This window comes from Meriones unguiculatus, chromosome 1 (genome assembly GCF_030254825.1).
Source record: "Meriones unguiculatus strain TT.TT164.6M chromosome 1, Bangor_MerUng_6.1, whole genome shotgun sequence".
Classification (NCBI taxonomy): domain Eukaryota; kingdom Metazoa; phylum Chordata; class Mammalia; order Rodentia; family Muridae; genus Meriones; species Meriones unguiculatus.
The window spans coordinates 19,577,976-19,597,917 of record NC_083349.1 but is presented as its reverse complement, the minus strand read 5'-3'; the positions used below and the strand labels follow the sequence as shown (position 1 = coordinate 19,597,917).

Genomic DNA, 19,942 nt, shown 5'->3' with positions numbered 1-19,942 from the left:
TTCCATGATCTCCATAGGCAAGCACGTGGCTTGGTTTGCCAGACTAAGTCCGTCAGACTGGCGCCAGCTCTTAAGCCCCAATGTCCCCACCTGGTCACCCTGTCCCTCTTTGGAGCCTCTGGCCACTTAAGTCCCAGGTCTAGTTTCCCAAATGGGAGCACCCTGCCCTTTTCCACTACATCCCCACAACTTCACAAAGGAGAGTGTTTCTATCTGGTACCCTTACATACAATGCTTCTCTACATCCTGGGGTCCTTCCGGTCTTTGGTCCTCACATTTGTTCATTGCAGGGTAGTAGGGACCCTAAAGTGGGAAAAAGAGATTGTGAGGAAGCAGAAACATGCAAGAAACTTTGGCCTGTTCCCTATCCAGGTCACGAATGAGACAGCAGACCTGGAGAGTTAGCTGACCCCTCTCAGTCCCTTTCTGGAGCCCCTGCAGTTTTTATAGCATAGGGGTCCCAAGAAATAGTTCCTAAAACCTTGCAAGGTCTGGCAATAAAAAGCACCATTCTGAGCGCGGCCATATTGATGGATGGGAGCAACTGTGAATACTCCAAGAGGCACTTCTATTTCAGCGGAGGACGGCTGGGGCGGGCTTCCCGCCATCTCCAGGGCCATCCGATATTTTCGGATAAAGGACATTCCTGGCATCCTTCATCACTCTCCTTGGGCAGCTGTTGGCTCCTTTTATCCCAGCACAAGTGGCCATGTCCTCCTCAAACCCCAAAGGAGGCTCAGAACACATACTTTTCCCGTTATGTACCGGCCGAGGGGCCAAGGAGGATTTAGCTCGGGTGAGGCCCAGGGCCCAGCAGGCAGGGGATGTTCTGAGAGGTGAAGACAGGCCAAGATGGGGAGAACAGCTGCTCCTAACCCCAGAGGGCCTGCTGGACCTCGAGCCTGGGATTTATTTTTAGGAGGCCCCTTCCAGAATTTAGGCTGCCTAAATTCTGGACATCCCAGGGACACAAAAACAAACTCAGAATGTTCACCAAGGTACCCCAGTCTCTGGAGGGTCCCTCAAATCCAAGAGTTCCCAGTGGGCTGTGTGGTTCTGGTCTCTGGGGCAAGTGGCCTCATTCTTTGGGCATAGTTTTCTATGGCTCATTTATTCACAACTGCAACTTAGCATGAGCCCTAATGTTGCCCCGACCCCCAGATCTAATGTTTCCTGGACTCCCGGCCCCAGGCCAACTGCTCCTTCCCCTGAAATGGGTATAAGCCACTCACACAAGGTCGCCCAGTTGACTTGGGACATAGGGAAAGTCAGAGTTTGGCAGTCAGGGTACCTGTGTCCCAACAATAGGACTTCCGCAGGCTGAGGAAGGGGATACCTTCTAAGAAAGAGTCAAGGGTCAGTGGTGTGGAGAACGTCAAGGTGAAGCCCAGACACCAGACAACAGACCTAGCAGGACCCTAAGATCTCCACAGGTTCCCTGCTGGCTTCAGAACAGTGATACTGCCTGGACACAGGGCCCTTCTGGTAGCCTCCAGCCCAGTGAGAGACTGTTTTGGGGGCTGCGTAGTGTTGTGGAGTGCCTTGGGACCTGGGACCCTCCTTCAGGGAATGGGATGTCCCAGTGGTCTGAATAGGCCTTAAGGACCGGAATTTACAGCTCTTCCAAAGCTGAGGCCAGCCTGGAAATAGAATCACTGCAGTTGGCACTTCAGTTGGTCTTGGTGACTGGGCAGGCTGGCCACGCCACCTCGTGGTCGGGGTCTGGGCCGGCACAAAGGGAGGCTCCCTTTCCATGCCAGCAGGAGCAGTGCCAGCTTTGAAGAGCAGTTTGTCCACGAGGTGCCCATGCCTGGCCACACTCTGCCACACCGTGGCCACTGGGAGGAAGGGACAGGGACCAGGCTAGGCAGCAACACATCAAGGTTTTGCCTAACTTCTGGGTCCACTGGGACAGAGGACAGGGGCTAGGCATTAGGCAGATGAGACTCCTGGGAACAGATCACCCCATTATTGTTCTGTGCCAGCCAGGACCCCATGTGGCTGGCATTATAATGCCATGTTTAGGTTTGGTTTGAACAACACTAGAGACCGAACACAGGGATTGTTACATGCCAGGCAAGTACGCTATTAACTGTGCTACATGCCCAGTCTATAATATGCTTTTTCTGTAATTATTGCTGCTTACTGTTTTGTTTTGAGACAATGTCTCATGTAATCTATGCTGACTTTAAAATCACAATGAAAGGGAGGCTGGCCTCAAACTCTTCATTCTTGCATCCATCTCCCAGGTGCTGAGATTACAGGCCTACCTCACCATATCTGGCCTCTGTGACACATTTTATGTAAAGGAAGCTATAGTGAAGGACCTCAGTCACAAGGCCAGCATGGCCTTGGAGTGGGAACTGGACGACTTAGGTCATGTTTCCCTCCCAGAAGCCCCTTTTGTCTACTCTTGTCCTCCAACAGCTCCAATGTTCACTGAAGCAATGAGAACGCTCTGCCTAGATTTTGGGTTTTGGCTATTTTGTTTTCTTTAGTTTTTTTAGATGGTGGTCTCACCATGTAGCCTAGGCTGGTCTTGAACTTTCTAAGAGTGGTGCTTATAGTTGTGTCAAACACTCAGTTTGTGACTGCTGACTTCAATCACACACTTGCACTAGATGCAAGGCCAAGGAGTCGGGAAGAGTAGGGGGTATCATTTCCACCTTTGAGGATACATAGGGTGTTCCATAAACCTTCATAAGGGCCTTTAGGACAGGTCCCAATGGTCTAGCACGTGTCCTCAGAAACTGAGAGATGACAGCTGAGGGGTGGCAAGATGGGAGCACAGGGGACCACCCTGAACTGCTCAAAGCTCCAGGAGGTAATCTGTGGTCCAGTAGGGAGATGGGGGAGGGTTGGGCCTTCTCTTCCAGCAAAGGCACAGCACAGGAACAGCAGACCCTGTCTGTGCCTGCCGCCTGGCCGGCTTTCCTAATGAGCTGTTTCCAAGCCCTTTGATCTGGGGCTTTAACGACACCCCCTACCCAGGAGCCTCTCATCCTGCCTGCAGCCTGCACAAGGCTTATTATCCAGACCTGATGACCTGACTGGCCTGGGACTAGCCTGGCTGCCACCTGGGGTGGATGCTAAGGGCTCTTGTTCCCTTGTTGGGGGAGGATGTTCCCTTTGGGTCCATGGGATGGTCTGTGAAGTTAGGTTATTCCCAGGGTTACCTGGGCATCTGTAGGCCTGAGGCTGGATTCTCTGACCAATATGCTCTTTTTCTAATCATTTGGGGCCTGCTGGAACTTTCACTGACAGATATGATGTAGCCCAGGTCTAAGGGATCTTCACTCACTTGAACAGGATATTCTTTCAGAGCTTGGGAGGCCACAGGCCCAATCTCCAGTATCCTGCAAGCCAGCCCCTTGTTCCCTCTTGGGGCTTATTCAGAGTAACTGCTAGATCAGCAAGCCTCTTTTCCATTTCCCAAGGCTGTCCATCCATCAGCAGAAGCTGCCCCCATCATCATGCCTCTTCCTAGGCAGACTGTCACTCTGGTTAGCTCCTTTGATCTCTGCAGCCATCTTGACCTCCTCTGGCCATGGCTGTGCCTCATGGAGCAGTGAGCCACCCCAGGCTAGTCAAAGTAAGCCTTTGAGACTTTGTAGGGACTGAGTAGGACCATCTGTCTCTGATGGGGGTGGTAAACATGGAGTGAGACCTGAGCTGAAGGGTCTCACTGTTTGGGGTGACCCTCCCCCCAGGGCATCCCTCAGTCCCTTGTGAACACACTTATACACACACTGGCGGGAAATGAGGCCTCTATGTGCTGGGCTCAGCCCTCCCCCCTCTCTGGCAGCAGGCTTGGAGTTTTATGAGTGCTACAAATCAGGTGTCACACAGTTTGGGGCTGACATGGTTTTTATAAGAATTATTTAAGGTCCTAGCCGCCGCTGAGGTCCCAGGGAGAACTGGGGTAGGGAGCGTCCAGCTGTTTGGCCCATGGAATTCCAAACACTTCATAAAGTGAAGGTAGAAAGGGAAAGGGGGTGGGGGAAGCACCTTGTTTTCCTGAGCTGCAGCTTTCCCCTGTCTCAGTCCTGGGGTTGCTGGGAACTCCTAAGTTGGAGTGAAAGAGAGGGGTCCCCACCACTGCAAGAGCCAAGTTCATACTCTCACTCCTAGAGGCCAGCCTGGGAGACCCTGGATCTGGGCTATTGCAGGAAAGTAGCAGACACGGACGGAGTTTGAGAATTTGCCCACCAGGCCCCAACAACACCCCCAGGACATTCTTTTTTGAGTTCTGGGAACAGAGGTCAGATCCCTCCTAGTGACCTTTCACATTTTCACTGTCCAACCACCTAGGTCCCATGGGCAAACTCCTACAAGTCCAGCCTGTGATGGAGACCCAATGATGCACCCTAATTTTTTTAAGCTTGACTCATTAAATCAGCTGTTCTCAACCTGTGGGTTGCAACCATGAGAAAACAAATATTTCCGAATGGTCTCAGAAACTGAGATACCACTTGGTAGCAAAATCATAGTTAAGATGTAGCAACCAAAATAATATTACAGTTGGGGGTCACCACAACATTAGGGAGGTGGAGAACACTGCACTAAGTGTTATACAAGGTTTGACTGGTGAAGTGAACTAATCAAGAGCAGCCCTGAAAGAATAGGCAGCGGTCCAGTGGTTAACAGAGGGATGGGAAGATGGCGAGCCCCAGGCACCAAATACACGTACCCAGGGAGAGCAGCTAGCCTTTCACACAGAAGAGTGAGCAGAGGGAAACAGACACATGGACCCCTGACCCCATCACACAGCAGTCTCTGTTCTAGTGTCGACCCCCCCCAGCAGTTTATCCCAGCGTTGGGCACACTGCACTGCTCCCTTCACAGTTGGTGTGGGCACCCACAGAACCTAAGAGAAGGCACTCTGCCCCTCAGGGCCCTGGGGTTACTCCCCTGTGGCAGGAAAAGAAAGGGTGGGCTCACATATGCCAGGAGACTAGGGCTGAAGGCCCTCTATGAGAAGGAAGACTGCTGCTTTAAATATAGCCAGAGGAAGGAGAGACCCAGTTCTGCCTATTGGAGGTCCTGAATCAGACCTGGCCTCAAAAAGAGCTGGTGAGTTCAGGGCACCTGTGCGGTTCTGTGTGGTACAAGTGTCCAGTTGGGAAGCTGTGGCCCAGAGTAGGTGTTACAGCTGGATTCAGAAGGCTCACCACTTTCCCGGGCTCTAGCTTCACAGAGGAGGCCTCTTCCCCAGAACCTTCCTCCTTGCAGAAGCATCTGCTGTGGTGGTGAACATACACACAACCCCAGTACAGGCAGACAGAGGCCCTACCTCACATCACCTCACACCATGACTTATGTGTAGAAGCGATGGACACTTCCAACATCTTATTCCTCTCTGAAAGGGAAAGCGCTGTGGCGGCCTAGTTCTAAGGGTGGGGACACTTCTGAAGGCATGACAGTGTGAGGAACGGTACAAATTAGCCTACGGTGAACCTTCAAGGCCCCAAGTCTACAAAGGCCGATTCCTACTTCAGCAGGTGGCCTACCATGCACAGCCATCTGATGAAGTAGCGGGTTCCAGATATATGTGAGAGCATAGGTAGGGACTATCTGGAGGTGTGTGTGTGTGTGTGTGTGTGTGTGCATGCGCGCGCGCAAGTGTGCAGGACTAGGGCAGCTTCCTTCATCGGCCACAACAGCAGAACCCTCAGAGGTTGGAGCCAATCAAAGCCAGATGTGGCAGCAACAGAAAAACCTTACTTACAAAGAAATAATGAAGCCATTTGGGGGATTGGTGCTGGGGGGTGAGCTCAGATAGGGGGTGACGAATGCAGACACTAAGCAGGTTCCTCACGGCAAGGGCTGGAGGTGGTGTTCTTCTAAGGTCTGGGTGAAATGGAGGTCTATTGGTCCCTTAGCGGCCTCACTTCTGCCAGGCTGAGCTGGTGGGAATCAAACAAGGTCCCGGTGAGGCTCTTCTTTTGTCTCTGGAAACTATATGCCTGAGGGAGGAGCAGGGGCAGAAAGTGCTAGAAAGAAACTGTACAACCCCCACCAAAGAAAGGCAGCACAGGCTATGTCAAGAGTCCTGAAAACTAGGATGTGTAAGGCAGATTATAGGAGAACAATTCTTTGTGTGTGAGTACATGTCTGTACATGTGTGCGGAGGTCAGAGGTCAACCTCAGGTGTCATTCCTCAGAAGAGAGATGTCCAGCTTTTTTTTTTTTTTTCTTTCACTGGGACCTCGCACTCTCCTATTAAGTTAGGGGGCCAGGCCAGCAGAGCCTTAGGTATCCTACATCCTTAGCACTAGGAATACAAGTTTTAGCATGCCTAGCTTATTGCAGAGGTTCCAGAGAGCTCACTCATGTTTGCACAGCAAATACTTTATACTCGCAGAGCCATTTCCCCAGGCCCAGGAGAATATTCTTCACAACTGGGTGCAGAGCTGAGATAAGGACCCTGTGTGCCCATCAGCTACCTCTGCAACCTCATGCAGGAATCCTGCTGTCTCCTGAAGCTTGATCTGAGATTGAGGCTTGAGGAGGCCCATGACTGGAGCAGCATCTGGACAAGTGGGTGCAAGCCTAGAGACAAGGAGGGTGTCAGGGAAGGAACCCTGCTCATAGCAGCCATGGCACATCAGTCCACCGAGGCCAAGAATGAATAGTTCTCTCAGGAGGAACAAAAACACATGCACACACCAATTTGAGTAGCAGCATCAGTCACAAGGGCCAGATGGTGGAAATAACTCATGGGCCCACCGAGACATCAAAAAACAGACAACAAAAGTCTACCCATACCACAGACTACTACTCAGTCCTTAAAAGGAGAAATATCTTGCCCTCTGCACAGCGTGGATGGACCTTGAAGGTATCGTTTGAAGATTGGAATCAGCCATGGGAAAGGCAGATCTTCTGTAACATCACCCATGTGAGTTACCTCATCCATAGGGGCAGGAGACAGAAAGATGCAGGTGCCTGTGGCTAAGGAGGATAAGAGGCAGGTGGGGAAGGCACTGAAAGCCACTATCCCACACACTGAAGTACAATCTACAAAGCATACCTCCGTAAATCTGTTTGAAAGTCAGAAATGACGGGGCTGGGGAAAAGGTGGCTTCAGAGGCGAAGCCACCTGCCACCACACCTGCTGAGCTCAGTTTGATGCCCTAGAAGTAGAGAATGGACTCCTGAAATGTGCCCTTTGATCTCCACACCCCTTCACGTACAATAAATAAGCAAATGTAATTTTACTTTATTCTAAAGAGTTTTAATATGTGTCTACGTGTGCATCTCTGTGTGGGGAAGGTGCACGAATGAATCCTCGCATAACTCAGAGGCATGGGCTCACCCTGGAGCTGGAGTGAGACTTCTGACATGGCTGGTGGGAACCAAACCCATGTCTTCTACAAGAGCAGTGTGTGCTCTTACTTGCTGAGCCATTTCTCTAGCCCAACCAATGTAGTTTAAAGTAAAAGGCAGCCTGAGCCGGGTGTGGTGGCACACACCTGTAATCCTAGCATTTAGAGAGGAAGAAGCAGGCAGATCTCTGTGAGTTTGTGGCCAGCCTGGTCTACAAATCAAGTCCAGGACAGCCAGGACTACCCAGAGAAACCCTGTCTTGAAAAAAAAAAAAAGAAAGAAAGAAAGAAAGAAAGAAAGAAAGAAAGAAAGAAAGAAAGAAAGAAAGAAAGAAAGAAAGAAAGAAAGAAAGAAAGAAGAAAGAGAGAGAGAGAGGAGGGAAGGAAGGAAGGAGGAAGAGAGGGGGAGGAAGGGAGGGAAAGAAAGAAAGAAAGGAAAAAGAAAAAGAAAGAAACCAGCCCCTGGAGTCCTTACTAGGGAACAGAAATGAACCTGGTTAGTCCTTTCCCTCCTGTCACTTCAGATGAGAAGGGGGACCTGCAGGTTGTGTGGGTTGGAGAGGGGACGCCTAGCCTGCTCCTCTCAGAGAACAGTGTGTGCCTGAGGTTGTAGGCAGCCCATGTCCTGCCGTCTAGAGCGCCCCTTCCCAGGTGCTCTATGGGCTTCTCAGTGCACATCCGTGGTGTGGTGAGCAGGGCTGGGCTTTTCTAATAGTTTCAATCAGCCAGGCAATAAGCACACCTCAGTGATAAGCCTCGCAGGCCAGAGAAAATAGAGGGGGATAGGGAAGCTTCAGCATTCCTTGAGGGACTGGGGCAGGCGATCGATCATCTCAAGCTCTACCAGCCAGACTGGGATCAAAAGTGGGTTACTCTCTGTGGCTAGCAAGATGTGCATGTGTGTGTGTGTGTGTGTGTGTGTGTGTGTGTGTGTGTGTGTGTGTACATTTGCACATGAGCCTGCGGTAGTAGCTCACCCCTGCCTTCTGTCACCCTATCATTATCATATGCTTTGGGACTCAGCCTGTGGGCTTACAGGAGCACAGAAGGGTCCCCGTTGAGACTGTTCCTTACACAGCTCCCCTGGAGTTAGTGGGCTTATGTGAGCCAAGTAGAGATGGCAGACAGTTCTCGCAACAAGGAGGCAGGTGACTCTGTCTCCATGTCTATGGCCATTTGTCCACCAAGGCTGCCTTATTATATGACTTGACTGTAGACTGAAATAACTACTGCATCCAGGGCACCACAGATCCCCTACCCAGAGAGCTTCCAGGATATGGGGGAAGCAGGCACCAGGAACTGGAGGCCCCTGCCTCCTTCCCTGGCTCGAAGAGTAGGCTGTGGCCTGAGCCTGTGAGGGCCATGGTGGGGGTGGTAGGGGTGTGTGTGACAGGGGCAAAGCTGGTGGGGGACTGTGGCAGCCAGCAGGACATGATGAAGGGTGACCTTGGCCCTCAGGGCTGCCTGTGCCTGTGGAGGTTGTGAGCAGTCCCTTGTGCAGGCGGCGTGAAAAATGGGATTCCTCCTCCCCCAACACTGAGGGTCCTCTGTGCCCGGGGCCCCATGAATTATTTCTCTAAGGAAAATACAGTTCTCCTGCCCACTTCCTGACCTTCCCCATCCTCTAAATCAACACTTGAAGGGTGCTTTTGCTGGCCTTCAGCCTCCGACAGCACCCCCCACCCTTCCAGGCTGCCTTTGCGCTCCAGTGGGGGTGGGGCTGAGCACTGATTCCATCTCAGGGGCCCCCAGGCCCTGCTCGGAACCCACAGGCCACAGCAGAGCCATGTTGCAGCGCATGGATTTCAAATCCAGGCAGGCAGACACCCAGAGACAGGGGCAAGATACCACAAGGACAAATGAGTGGTGAGACTAGGCTATCCCTGGTAATACCATGACCCAAATCTCTAAGCAAACTTCCTCCTTAGAATTAAATTTCACATAAAGGCACACTTATAATCAGAAACACGGAAACAGTCATAATCACAACCACACACACTTAAAAAGACACATGCACATACACACTGAGGCACAATTGCACACCCAGACGCACAAAAACTGAGATGGTCCCCCCCCCCCACACACTGACATACTTAAGACAGTGACAGTCACAGACACATTCAAACACATATACTGAGACAGTCACTGTCTCCTATGTGACTGAGATAGTCACTCATACACACTGGCACATAGTTTGACATACCACTACAAACACACACACTAACACACAAAGTCACATACTCAAGACAGTCATAAACACACATACTGAGATACATACACATTTACAGTTTGACACTCACACTGATACACAAAGTCACATATTCAAGACAGTCATAAACACACATACTGAGATACATACACATTTACAGTTTGACACTCACACTGATACACAAAGTCACATACTCAAGACAGTCACAGATACACATACACACACTGACACATACAATCACAGACACGTATTCGGACATATACTGAAACGTGTAATAAAACACAGTGATAGTCTCAGCCGGGCAGTGGTGGTGCATGTCTTTACTCCCAGCAGAGGTAGGCGGATCTCTGTGAGTTCGAGGCTAGCCTGGTCTACAGAGTTTGTTTCAGGACAGCCAGGGCTACACAGAGAAACCTTCTCTCAAAAACCAAAAAGACAAAAAAAAAAAAAAAAAAAGAAAGAAAGAAAAGAAAATCCCACAATCATATTCTCAGGATCACACACATACACTGAGACACAGCTGTACAATCAGCAATCAGATATAGCAACACACATAATACTGGACATAGTCAGAGATACTTCATTTACAGAACAATATAGTCAGTCAGTAAAATGGCAGACTCCCTGACACCTTGACAGAGTCATATACAGACACAGTCACAAACATGAACTCAGGCTGAGAACAGTTGTGCATACTTTGAATCTCAGCACTTAAGAGGCAGAGACAGGCAGATCTTTGAGTATGAGGCCAAACTGGTTTACAGAGTGAGTTCTAGAACAGCCAAAGCTACACAGAGAAACTTTGTGTCAAAAAACAAAAACCAAACTACCACCACCACCACACACACACACACACACACACACAAAATGTCAAGCATCAATGCTGAAAAATAATTGACACACATCCTCATGATTCTAATCAACCTAACTAAAGGACTTCGCTCCTCTAAAATCTTTAAAATTCTTGTCTGTGTATGCATGGCGGGTTTGGGTGGGCATGTGTGTTGAAATCAGAGGAAAATTTCGTGAACTCTGCTCTGTCCATCCATTTTACGTCAATTCTGGGGATCAAACTCAGATCTCCAGGCTTCAAGGTAATTATCTTTATCTGGCAATCAACCCTGCTGGGCCTTTGCTCCTTGTAATCTCTGTGAACCTCCATCCCCATAGTCACACTGGCTCCGAGGGGCTCTTTCATGTCTCATCACCCATAGCCTCTGGTCATGGTGGCCTGGCTATCTCCCTGCAATGACAGAGTCCCTGGAGCCTGCAGATCTGCCTCTGATTTCCCTCATGCCCTTCAACATCCTTCCTGCTCACCATCCCTCTCTGGTCCTTCCTGCTATTGTATCACACCAAAACCTGTCTGGACAGGCGATTCCCTCCCAGCCCGTCCCCATCCCCACAATGAGGACTGCAATCTGGGACTGTTTCCGGGGGCTTACCCGCCTGCCTGGCATCAGGCCTCTGCTGTGTCACCTTGAGCTATCCTGTCAGGTACAAATGTTTACACTGCTGTCTCTGTGCCCTAGAATGCTAAACGGCCTCAGACTCTACCCACAGCCAAGTCTTCTACAGCACAGGTGTCAGAGACCCAGAGCTGTACCCACTACAGAAGGCAGACTGTCTCCCAGTTCTTTCTCCGCAAAGGATTTTTATTGGGGCTTGTCAGAACCACTGTGTGCACTAGGTCTGTGATCCCTGCTGTCACAGGTCATAGGCCAAACCAGGAAGGGATACCAGGGCACCGTGGGTCGCTGCTCTGCCTCTGCTGCTGTAGCTCCTCTTCCAGAGGGTCTGCAGGACTGGGCTTTTTCTCTGGAAAAAGATCTGGGAAGGTGAAGGTCTGCCCATGGGCCTGGGGAAGAGAAACAGGGGCTTAGTTGAGAGCTTAAAGCTTGCCTTCCTCTCACACTCGGGGCCTCAATGCTTAGTTGCTAGCAATCCTGGACCCTGGATGACAAACAACAGGATGATGAGCCGCCAGTGTCTCTAGGCAGGGTTCCTGCTGGGAAAACAAACACCTTACAGGCCAGCCCTCCAACCTTTATCTATCAGCAGCAGGCTATTACCAGGACAATGGACCTTTTCATGGACATTATCTCTTTACAGGGGTCTGCACCAGTCCGGGGCTCGTTAAAAGCAGTCCAGCAAAGGCCCATTTACTAGGCGGCAGCGGGTGGAACTGGGGGCAGGAACTAGGAGCAGAAAAACAGGACACAAATGACGTCTGGTGCCATGCTAAAACTTTTTCCATCCAAAATATCTAAAGGCCTTCAGCCACATTAAAGGCCGCCCTCCTCCAGGCTCCGAACTTGGCAAATAAAATGCACACAACATACACAGAAACCTACATACGCAGCAGTCTATAAATCAAGCTCGGCTTTGCAAATTAACTGCTTTTACGTCTTTCACTAGAAGTTCAGAGTGTGTCAGCATGGCCACGTCCCAGCCTGGGGCCCCAAGCACGTGGACCGGCACCAGTGAAGGCCCTGGGAGGGGGAAGAAAGCCAGCTCTACAAGGCCCTAAGCACATACAGGGCTGGGAGGCTCACTTGCAGCCTTTGCTACCATCCCCAAGACAAGAGATGTAAGAGGGAAGGGGTACAAAAGAGCCCACCTTGGAGTAGAGACCCCTTCTGCTGTTACCTCATGTCTCCTAGGTGGACAAATAGAGAATTCTGAACCTGGGACTTCAGTAAGTTCAGTCAGAGGCCCTCAAAGACTCTTGTTTTGGGGCTGGGCATGTAGCTCAGTTGGTAGAGTTCTTGCCTAGCACACATGAGGCCCAGGGTCTGATCCACAGGAACTTGGTGTTGTTTGAGCCTATAATCTTAGCACTGGGGAGTTGGAGGCAAGAGGGATCAGAAATTCAAAGTCATCCTTGGCTTCACAAGGAGTTCAAGGATAGTCTGGGCTGCAGGAGACCACATTTCAAAAACAAAATGGGGAGGCAGCAGCTAATAAGCAGAGCTGACTGCCCATCTAGAACTGACTGCTGGCTTTGGTGGCAGATGAAAGCCAAAATGACAGCCTAAGGCCCAGAGACAAAAGACAGCCTGTAGCCTGTGCAATGGGGGTGGTGTTGGGAAAGAGCAGAAGCAGATGCAACCCCTAAGGGACCCGCATCACCATCTATGGGTACCAGCATGACTTCTTTGAGGGCTATCTCTAGAGATAATTACTTCATACTTTAAAAAAAATGTACCCACCCATCTCCAAGGAGGGAGAGCCGGTTTTGAGGGGCCCAAGGCGGGAAAGAAAGAAAGGCCAGGGGGAAAAGTGGAGAAGCCAGTCCTGACTCCTGACGCCAGTAATCCTAGGGCCCCGAGGGCCATTGTTGGGCTGGACTGTGCCTGCCCGCAGCATTTATTCTGGAGCTGAGGGCTCATGGCCTGTGTGCACCACTCAGTCAAACACCATTCTGTGTAAACATGGTCAATGCTCTTTTTGTTATGTGGGGACTGAGAGCTTGCTAAGGCTCCCTCCCCACCGACCAAAAAGATGTTTATCAGGTTGTCAGAAGAAAAATGTGGACGCCCAGCGTGTGGGACCCGCCTTTCCCCTTCCACACTCACAATGAACTGTCTCTCTCTTTCTCTGGTTGCCCCTTCCTGAGCCTCACAATGCAGTTACCAGAAGCCCCTCACTCCCCACAGGACATGGTAGAAGACAAAGACAGTCTTTGCGGATACAGCCAAACACAAACCATTTCTGGGCTGGAGCTGGGAAGGGGGTGCGTTACAAATTTTAATTCTGGCTGAGAAACCTGGCCCAGTGGGGGCACGATGGGTCCCCATTTATCATGATTTCACAGAGGAAGGTAGACACGTCTGGTGGCAGCTGCATTTGCCAGATCTAAGAACCACTGAGTCCAGCTTTCATGAGTGTGGTGGGGCTGGGGAACGGGAGAACGTAGGGGCTCAGATGTCTCAAAAGCCACTTGTAACCATAGCTGTCTCTGAAGTGACTTGTGGCAAAGGCCAGCATATGGATGTGGCCCCGCAGGCCTTGACAGAGAAAGATGGGTGACAGAGACTCACACATTCACACACACAAGCCTTCAGAGGGCCCAAGCCTTCTTTTCCCACCTTCATTGGTTGATTTTATGCACAGCAAATATTAGGCTAAGTTTAGAACAACTGTGGCTCTTTTTTCAGCAAAGCTGTGTCCCTCACAGGGTCTTTGAATAAACAGCCATCCAGCCCTAGCGGGTGGGAGGAGCCCATTCTCAATAGCATGACTGCCATCTAGTGGCCAGCTATGGAGGCTTGGGCTCCCTGGAGGACTGTTGACACTGAAACTGGAGAAATTGAAGGAAGCCCCCCTGTGAGGTTCAAGCACTAGGGGCCTAGTTAATGGACCCAGCCTAGGGGAGTCTTGCTTGCAAGATTCCCAGAGGCCAAAGTAGTTTCTGTCCGGAGACTGAGACCGAAGAGCACTGGGTGGTTTAAAATCTGGTCTCAATGCCAGCGGGTCCGGAATGTGGCTCTCTCCTGGCAAGTCTGTATCTCAGTGAATAAAGGCCCAGGCTAGGATTCCTCTCTGTGGACCCCAAGCAAGAATGAAGTGAAGTGGCTTTGGTGCCTGTACTCACATAATCACCGTCATGATTAGATTAACAGAGGAATGGCAGCGCTCATGCGCCCCAGAGATCTCAACCTCTTCATTGCATGGGGTTCCAAGGGGAACATAAACTCTCCATCAGGCCCGGGATCTGTCCAAGGCCAGGTTCTCACAGAGCTGTGGCTTTGCACATTCATCCTCTGATTTCTGTGTTCACCAAACATGAGGACAAGACATGGGCCTTTAACACAAAATCAGGAATGGACTTCCTGAGCTCGGCAGAGGTGCTCTGCTCTGCTGAGCTGCACTCTGACCTGGACTCCTCCCCTCCCCAGGTCTCCAGGTCTGGGTGGAGTACACTGCACAAACAGCCCCGGGGACGCAGATGTGAAAATGAGCAGAAACAGGGCTATTATCACTCACCAGCTGCACGTAGGCCACTTTGTAGTCTGGCTTCTTGATTCTGACATTCTTGTGGTCCCTCCTCCTGTTGGAGCCTGTGAGGGGACAGCAGACCCTGCTTAATGTCTGGTCTCTTATCAGCCCCACAGGCTAGAAACCATTTTCCCAGCGAGGCACAAGATATCATCTGGAGGTGTGTGTGTGTGGTGGTGGTAGCGGGCATTTGAAGGGTAAACTGAGCTCCAGGAGGGACTGCAGACAGATCTCCCAGCAGAGAGCAGTTCCTCCATTTACTGTGTAAAAATAGTCTTTGAGCCAGCTCGTAGAGGCACACACTTTTAATCCCAGCACCCAGGAGGCAAAGGCAGAGGGTTCTCTGAGTTTGAGGCCAGCTTGGTCTACAGAATGAGTTCCAGGATAGCCAGGAAATACACAGAGAAACCCTGTCTCTGAAAACCAATATAAAAGTTTTTGACAATAGAGACGACAGCAAAAGATTTTAAAAGAATGAAAGGAACCTCTTTGCTCTCTGGCAAAATGTAGATTCTCTGGGAAGGGCATTGTCTAGGAGGGCAGCTCTGGCAGCCAGCCCTGGGTACTGGCTCTGCCACTGATGGGCCACATCAGGGTCTATGACAGGAGGAGGCTATGAAGGCCTACTAGCAACAAGTCCAGGCTAAGGAAGTGGTTCAAAGGAGCAGAGGACATTTCAGGGTCATAGCTAAAATGGAGCAGAGGACATTTCAGGGTCACAGCTAAAATGGAGCAGAGGACATTTCAGGGTCACAGCTAAAATGGAGCAGAGGACATTTCAGGGTCACAGCTTCAGTGAGCTACAAGGGGATGGGAGCAGACTTCTACCAAGGGGTCCATGTGAGTCTGGCAAGTTACCTAAGCCCCTCATGCCTCTGTTTCCCCTCATGGAGGGTGGAGACAACATGAAGTAGGCAAAAGGCTACATCCTGGAGGCAAGCCACCAACACAGGAACTCACCATGCTGTACCCGTGTGCGCACAGCAGCCACGGGAACATTGTAAATTTGCTCAAGGTAATTCCGTAGGTCCACTCTGGTCATCCTGGATGAGACAGAAAGAAAACAAGTCTGAGCTAAGCCTAGATAAAAGACAGAGAGGCAGATAACCTACCCAAAGATAAGGGTGAAAGTCCAGGAGCAGCTGCGGCCAGGTGGGGCTGGGCCGCAGGGCTGTCCTTTCCAGACAACAGGACAAGTTAGGGCATGAGATTTGGGCTCCATTAGAATGGTTTACTTGGTCCTCTGCACCTGGGTCTTTGATCATCACCAGAAGGCAGCTAGGCTCACCCCAGAAAAATGTAGGGTATCAGGCTGGTACCTAGGCTGTGCTCCTATCTGCGACTAAAGATTTGCTACTGTGGTCTATGAGACACTTGTTAGAGAGGGTCCTCTAGGCTTTGGCAGATGAAGCCCATGCTAGCTTTCAGCCACCATAAGCTCCTGTGTATGCCTATAAGGCTGAAGAGACCTTACCCCAGCTTCTACAGGTATCTGCCCCTGACCCCGGACCCTTCTGCTCCAGCTGAGCTGGTCCCCGAGGCTTTTAGGACTCAGAGCAGCACCAGAAGTTGGGGTTGCACTGCACCTTCCTTAAAAAGTGACACACTGAACTGAGCAGGATGAGGTGAGGAACTCAGGGCTAACATTCTAGAAGCTCTGCAAATCTCAGCATGCTTCAACCCAGCCTCCGGGGACTCCTTTCCTGGGAAAAGGATGGAGGCAAGAATTCAACAAATCTCAGGCTTTTTGTTAAGCTTTCCCCAGGTGGAGGGCGAGCCAGGAAGCCAGCCAAGAGCACGCTTGCTCCCTGGCTGCCTGAAGCTCTGCAAACACCAGGCCCCTCCACCATGCGCTGAGCAAGCAAAGTGGCCCCAGGTCTTTCCACCACAGGAAAAGCCTGGCCCTCAGGAGCTAAGCTAAAAAAAACAGGACAGGACCCACATACCGGAGGCCACTCCCCAGCCCCTGAATTCCTTTGGGGCTTACTTACTCCATGGGGATCCGGAATTGCACAGTATCTTCAGGCTGGGCAGTACCAGGCCGCACCAGCTGAATGAAGAAGTTTGTTCGAAATACACGGAGCTGTGGGCCGCCCAACTGATAGAGAGGGTACCTGCCCAGGAGAAATTAAGGGATTAGGGTTTTACACACACACACACACACACACACACACACACACACACACACAGTGCTGCAGGCTCAAGTGCCCACTCACACCCAGCAGGGTCAAGGCAGGCTGGGAATGGGACAGTTGTCGCAGGACAAAAGGGAAACGAAAACAAAACAAAACAAAAACAAAAACAAAAAAAACAGAAGCTGAGGCTTACGGTGTAGCATGGTAGCAGAATAATGGTCCCAGCTTGTAAAACCGTAAGAGAACAAGGAAGGGAGGACCTCATAATCAGGGCAGTGGTAGCACTCGACTTGGAGGTAACACCTCCTCCAAAGGCCTACCAACTCCTGCTCTTAGGTGTTTCCACGGCCAGCTGATTCACTCTCCACAGCACAGAAGAACCCTTGCTCCTTGAGAGGGAGGCTCACAGGCTAGGGGCTGGCAAAGACAGTGTTTTCAACACAATGCCCCAAGCTGGCAACATATCACTGGACTACTAAAACTACCCAAACAAGCAGGATTTGGGGTAGCCACTGTTTCCCACCATTATCAGACCTGTAGAATAAGCAGACTATCTGCCTGGTGGTCTTGTATACTTCTGTGCCTATCTTACCAGGCACCGAAGTGGGGGAGAAACTCAGGGTCTATGGAATTACTAGAGGTGCACAGTAGCTGGTGCCCAGGTGGAGGGTGGGCACACAGGACCATCTAGGCATGGGCATGTGGGCCAGACCTGGGAACACCTAGCCCTATGATAGACTTGAGTTTCATGCTGACTTAATTTTGGAGAAGTATATATTAGCTATCCAAGTCCAGGGAGCACCACGTTGGAAGCACCAGGCTGACCACACTAGGGGAGTTTCAGGGCTGAGAAGCAGGTATCTGGGTTTCAGATGACCATGTAGGTAGCATGGTGGGAGACTAAGAGGCAGGCCCCACGGCTAAATGTTTGTCAAACTCAGTGGCTCAAGAGCCTACCTAGTGTTCAAATCCATATATTGTTGGCAGACCAATGGCCTAGAGATTGCTACCAATGCCCTGGCAGAGCCTCCCCTCTCTACCTACAAGAACAGGCAGCTTAGGGGGGACAGGGAGAGACCTTGAAAGAAGCGTTCTGAAGGGGGATAGGGAACCCTGATTTACTAAAAGTACAGGACAACTGTGGTACGAAAGGGGCTTCACCTTATCAGTAGGGCCCAACTGTGGTGCAGTACAAGAACAAAATTGGGGAGATCTTCCTTAATGGTAGAAAGGGGGAGCAGTGTTCACTGAACATACTGGTCTCTGAATCTTCAGGATTAGGATAGGAGGGCAGAGGCCCTGATACCATATGGGAGTCACGTGGACTCTTTACAGATTTCTGTTCTCGCTAGATCTGCCCTTGCACACAAAGTCTCCCCACAAACTGCCAGGCACATCCCAAGCTTGAAGACTCCCCTCTGAAAACCTGCAGCCTCCTCTTGGTCCCAGGACTCTCCCTGCTCTTCTGAGGCCTGGCCTTTTAAGGGTTCTCCTAACTTCCTTTCTACTATTTTTTTCCACAAGCACCCCAAACAGCAAGTGGTACTCTTGGCTCTAGTCTCCCCACTGGTAGGCTGTCTGGGCCTTGTCCCCCAGCAGCTCAGGGCTAATTCCTGATCTCACCTTGTCCTCCACCCACTCACACATAAGTCCCACCAGCTCCTTACAAAGCCAGAGGGTGAACACGGTTGTCTGAACCAGGCTGGCCCTGCCTCACCCTGCCCTGATGCTGAGGTTCCTGGTCCCTCGCAGCCAGTCTGCAGAAGGAAATCACCAGGCAACGCCTACAGTCCGCTCCCCAGGTATGTGCAGGGTCCCCCAAATTCCATCTCCATGAGAAACCCCCAAAACCTCATTAATGCTCAACCTGGGGCCTCCCATCCAGTGGGTCACGTGTTCACCAAACACGTGTTTCCTGCTTAAGACTGTGGGAGGCCAGCTCTGCTGGCCACGTGGCGACCTGTGAATGTAGCAACTTTTGGGGGCTTGGGCCAGGGGTGCTGAAGGCACCAGCCAATCCCAGCCCAGCTCTGGCTGTCTGCCAAAGCGGACCCGAACTGCTGGCTGTGATTGACAGCCAAGACACCACGCCGAGGCGGGCCTGCCCCGTGGACCCCTGCGGGAAACCCGCTGCGTGCGAGCGATTCCAGCTTCCGGTCCCAGGAACCGCCCGGGCCCCGCACCCACCCGACCTGGGCTGTACAGCCCGCACGGCCGGGCGACGAGGTTACTCACAACACATTCCGCGCCATTGCAGCCGCACCTCCCGCGCAGGAAGGAGCGACGCCCGCCCCGCACAGCGCCCGCGCTGGCACAGCGCCCCCTCGCTTCCGGAGGCCGCGCTACCCTCTCCCCGCACCGCAGCGCCCCGCAAGTTCGGTTTCCCGCAAATCCCCACCCCACCCCCGCCCCAGAACCGCAAAGCCCCTCCCCCACTCGTCCACCGCAAGCCGCCTGTGCACCGCCCCCGGCACAGTGCACCCCGCCTCTCAGCCTTGCACACAAGGCACAACCCCGCCCCTCACTGGGCCCCGCAAAAAGCCTGCGTGCACACTGTACCCTTTTGCCCGACCCCCACTTATATGCTGCACAGAATCCTGAATACCACTCAGTGTTCAGTGTACCTCCTAAGTACCCCCCCAACACACACACACACACTCACACGCGCGCGCTTCCCCATCCTTGAGCAGACCCCCACTTCTGCACTACTGGCTGGTGGATTCTACAAAGGGCATCTACAATCTTGCTTCCCCCACCCCAACATTGCATGGCTCCACCAAGTACTGTTATCCCTGTACCCCCAAATCTATTCTGAGATTCTACTCTGTTCCCTTGTTGTAGGTGACTTTTCTTCCCACTCCCTTTTTCTGGCCTGGACCAATCCACCCCATAAGACTCGCCAAGGCCTGGCTGTCCAGCCCCCACCATGTATCCCACAGCCTAGCCGCACACGCAGCCATCCACACTGCCTCCCTCTATGCTCAGCCAGCTTTTTGTCCCCCTTTCCCCCATAAGCACACCAAGAGGCTACACCCATGCCTCATCCTGCATTGGACCCTAGCTCTCCTCAACAATTCAGTCACAGCCTAGCCAATGATCCCTTGAGCAGCAGAGATGGGGAAGGGTGGGGTGGGCTGGACCTTCTTTCTGAGGTCTAAGGCCTCTCTCCAACCCAGACTAGGTCGTTTTCCCTTCCAGGCTAGACTCCCAGGACCCCCTCCTTTCTCCTTCCCTCCCTTTCTTGGCTGTCCAGCCACGTTTGCAGCCCAGCA

At 51.7% G+C, this 19,942-nt stretch overlaps 1 protein-coding gene across 3 annotated transcripts; it reads right to left on the bottom strand.

Annotated features, from left to right (window-relative positions):
* Window positions 1-11,168: 11,168 nt before the first annotated feature.
* Window positions 11,169-19,058, bottom strand: Mrpl23 (mitochondrial ribosomal protein L23). Of its 3 annotated transcripts, none has more exons than XM_021633663.2 (5): window positions 18,906-19,058; window positions 16,527-16,649; window positions 15,496-15,578; window positions 14,524-14,597; window positions 11,169-11,392 (listed from the first exon to the last, which is right to left on the bottom strand). In XM_021633663.2, the coding sequence occupies exons 1-5, from the start codon at window positions 18,920-18,922 to the stop codon at window positions 11,249-11,251; spliced, it is 441 nt and encodes a 146-aa protein (XP_021489338.1). In that variant the 5' UTR covers window positions 18,923-19,058; the 3' UTR covers window positions 11,169-11,248. The 3 variants fall into 3 exon arrangements, with proteins under 3 accessions (XP_021489338.1, XP_060238928.1, XP_060238933.1); XM_060382945.1 differs by lacking the exon at window positions 18,906-19,058 and adding an exon at window positions 18,538-18,899; XM_060382950.1 differs by lacking the exon at window positions 18,906-19,058 and adding an exon at window positions 18,388-18,406.
* Between the last annotated feature and the right edge of the window lie 884 nt (window positions 19,059-19,942).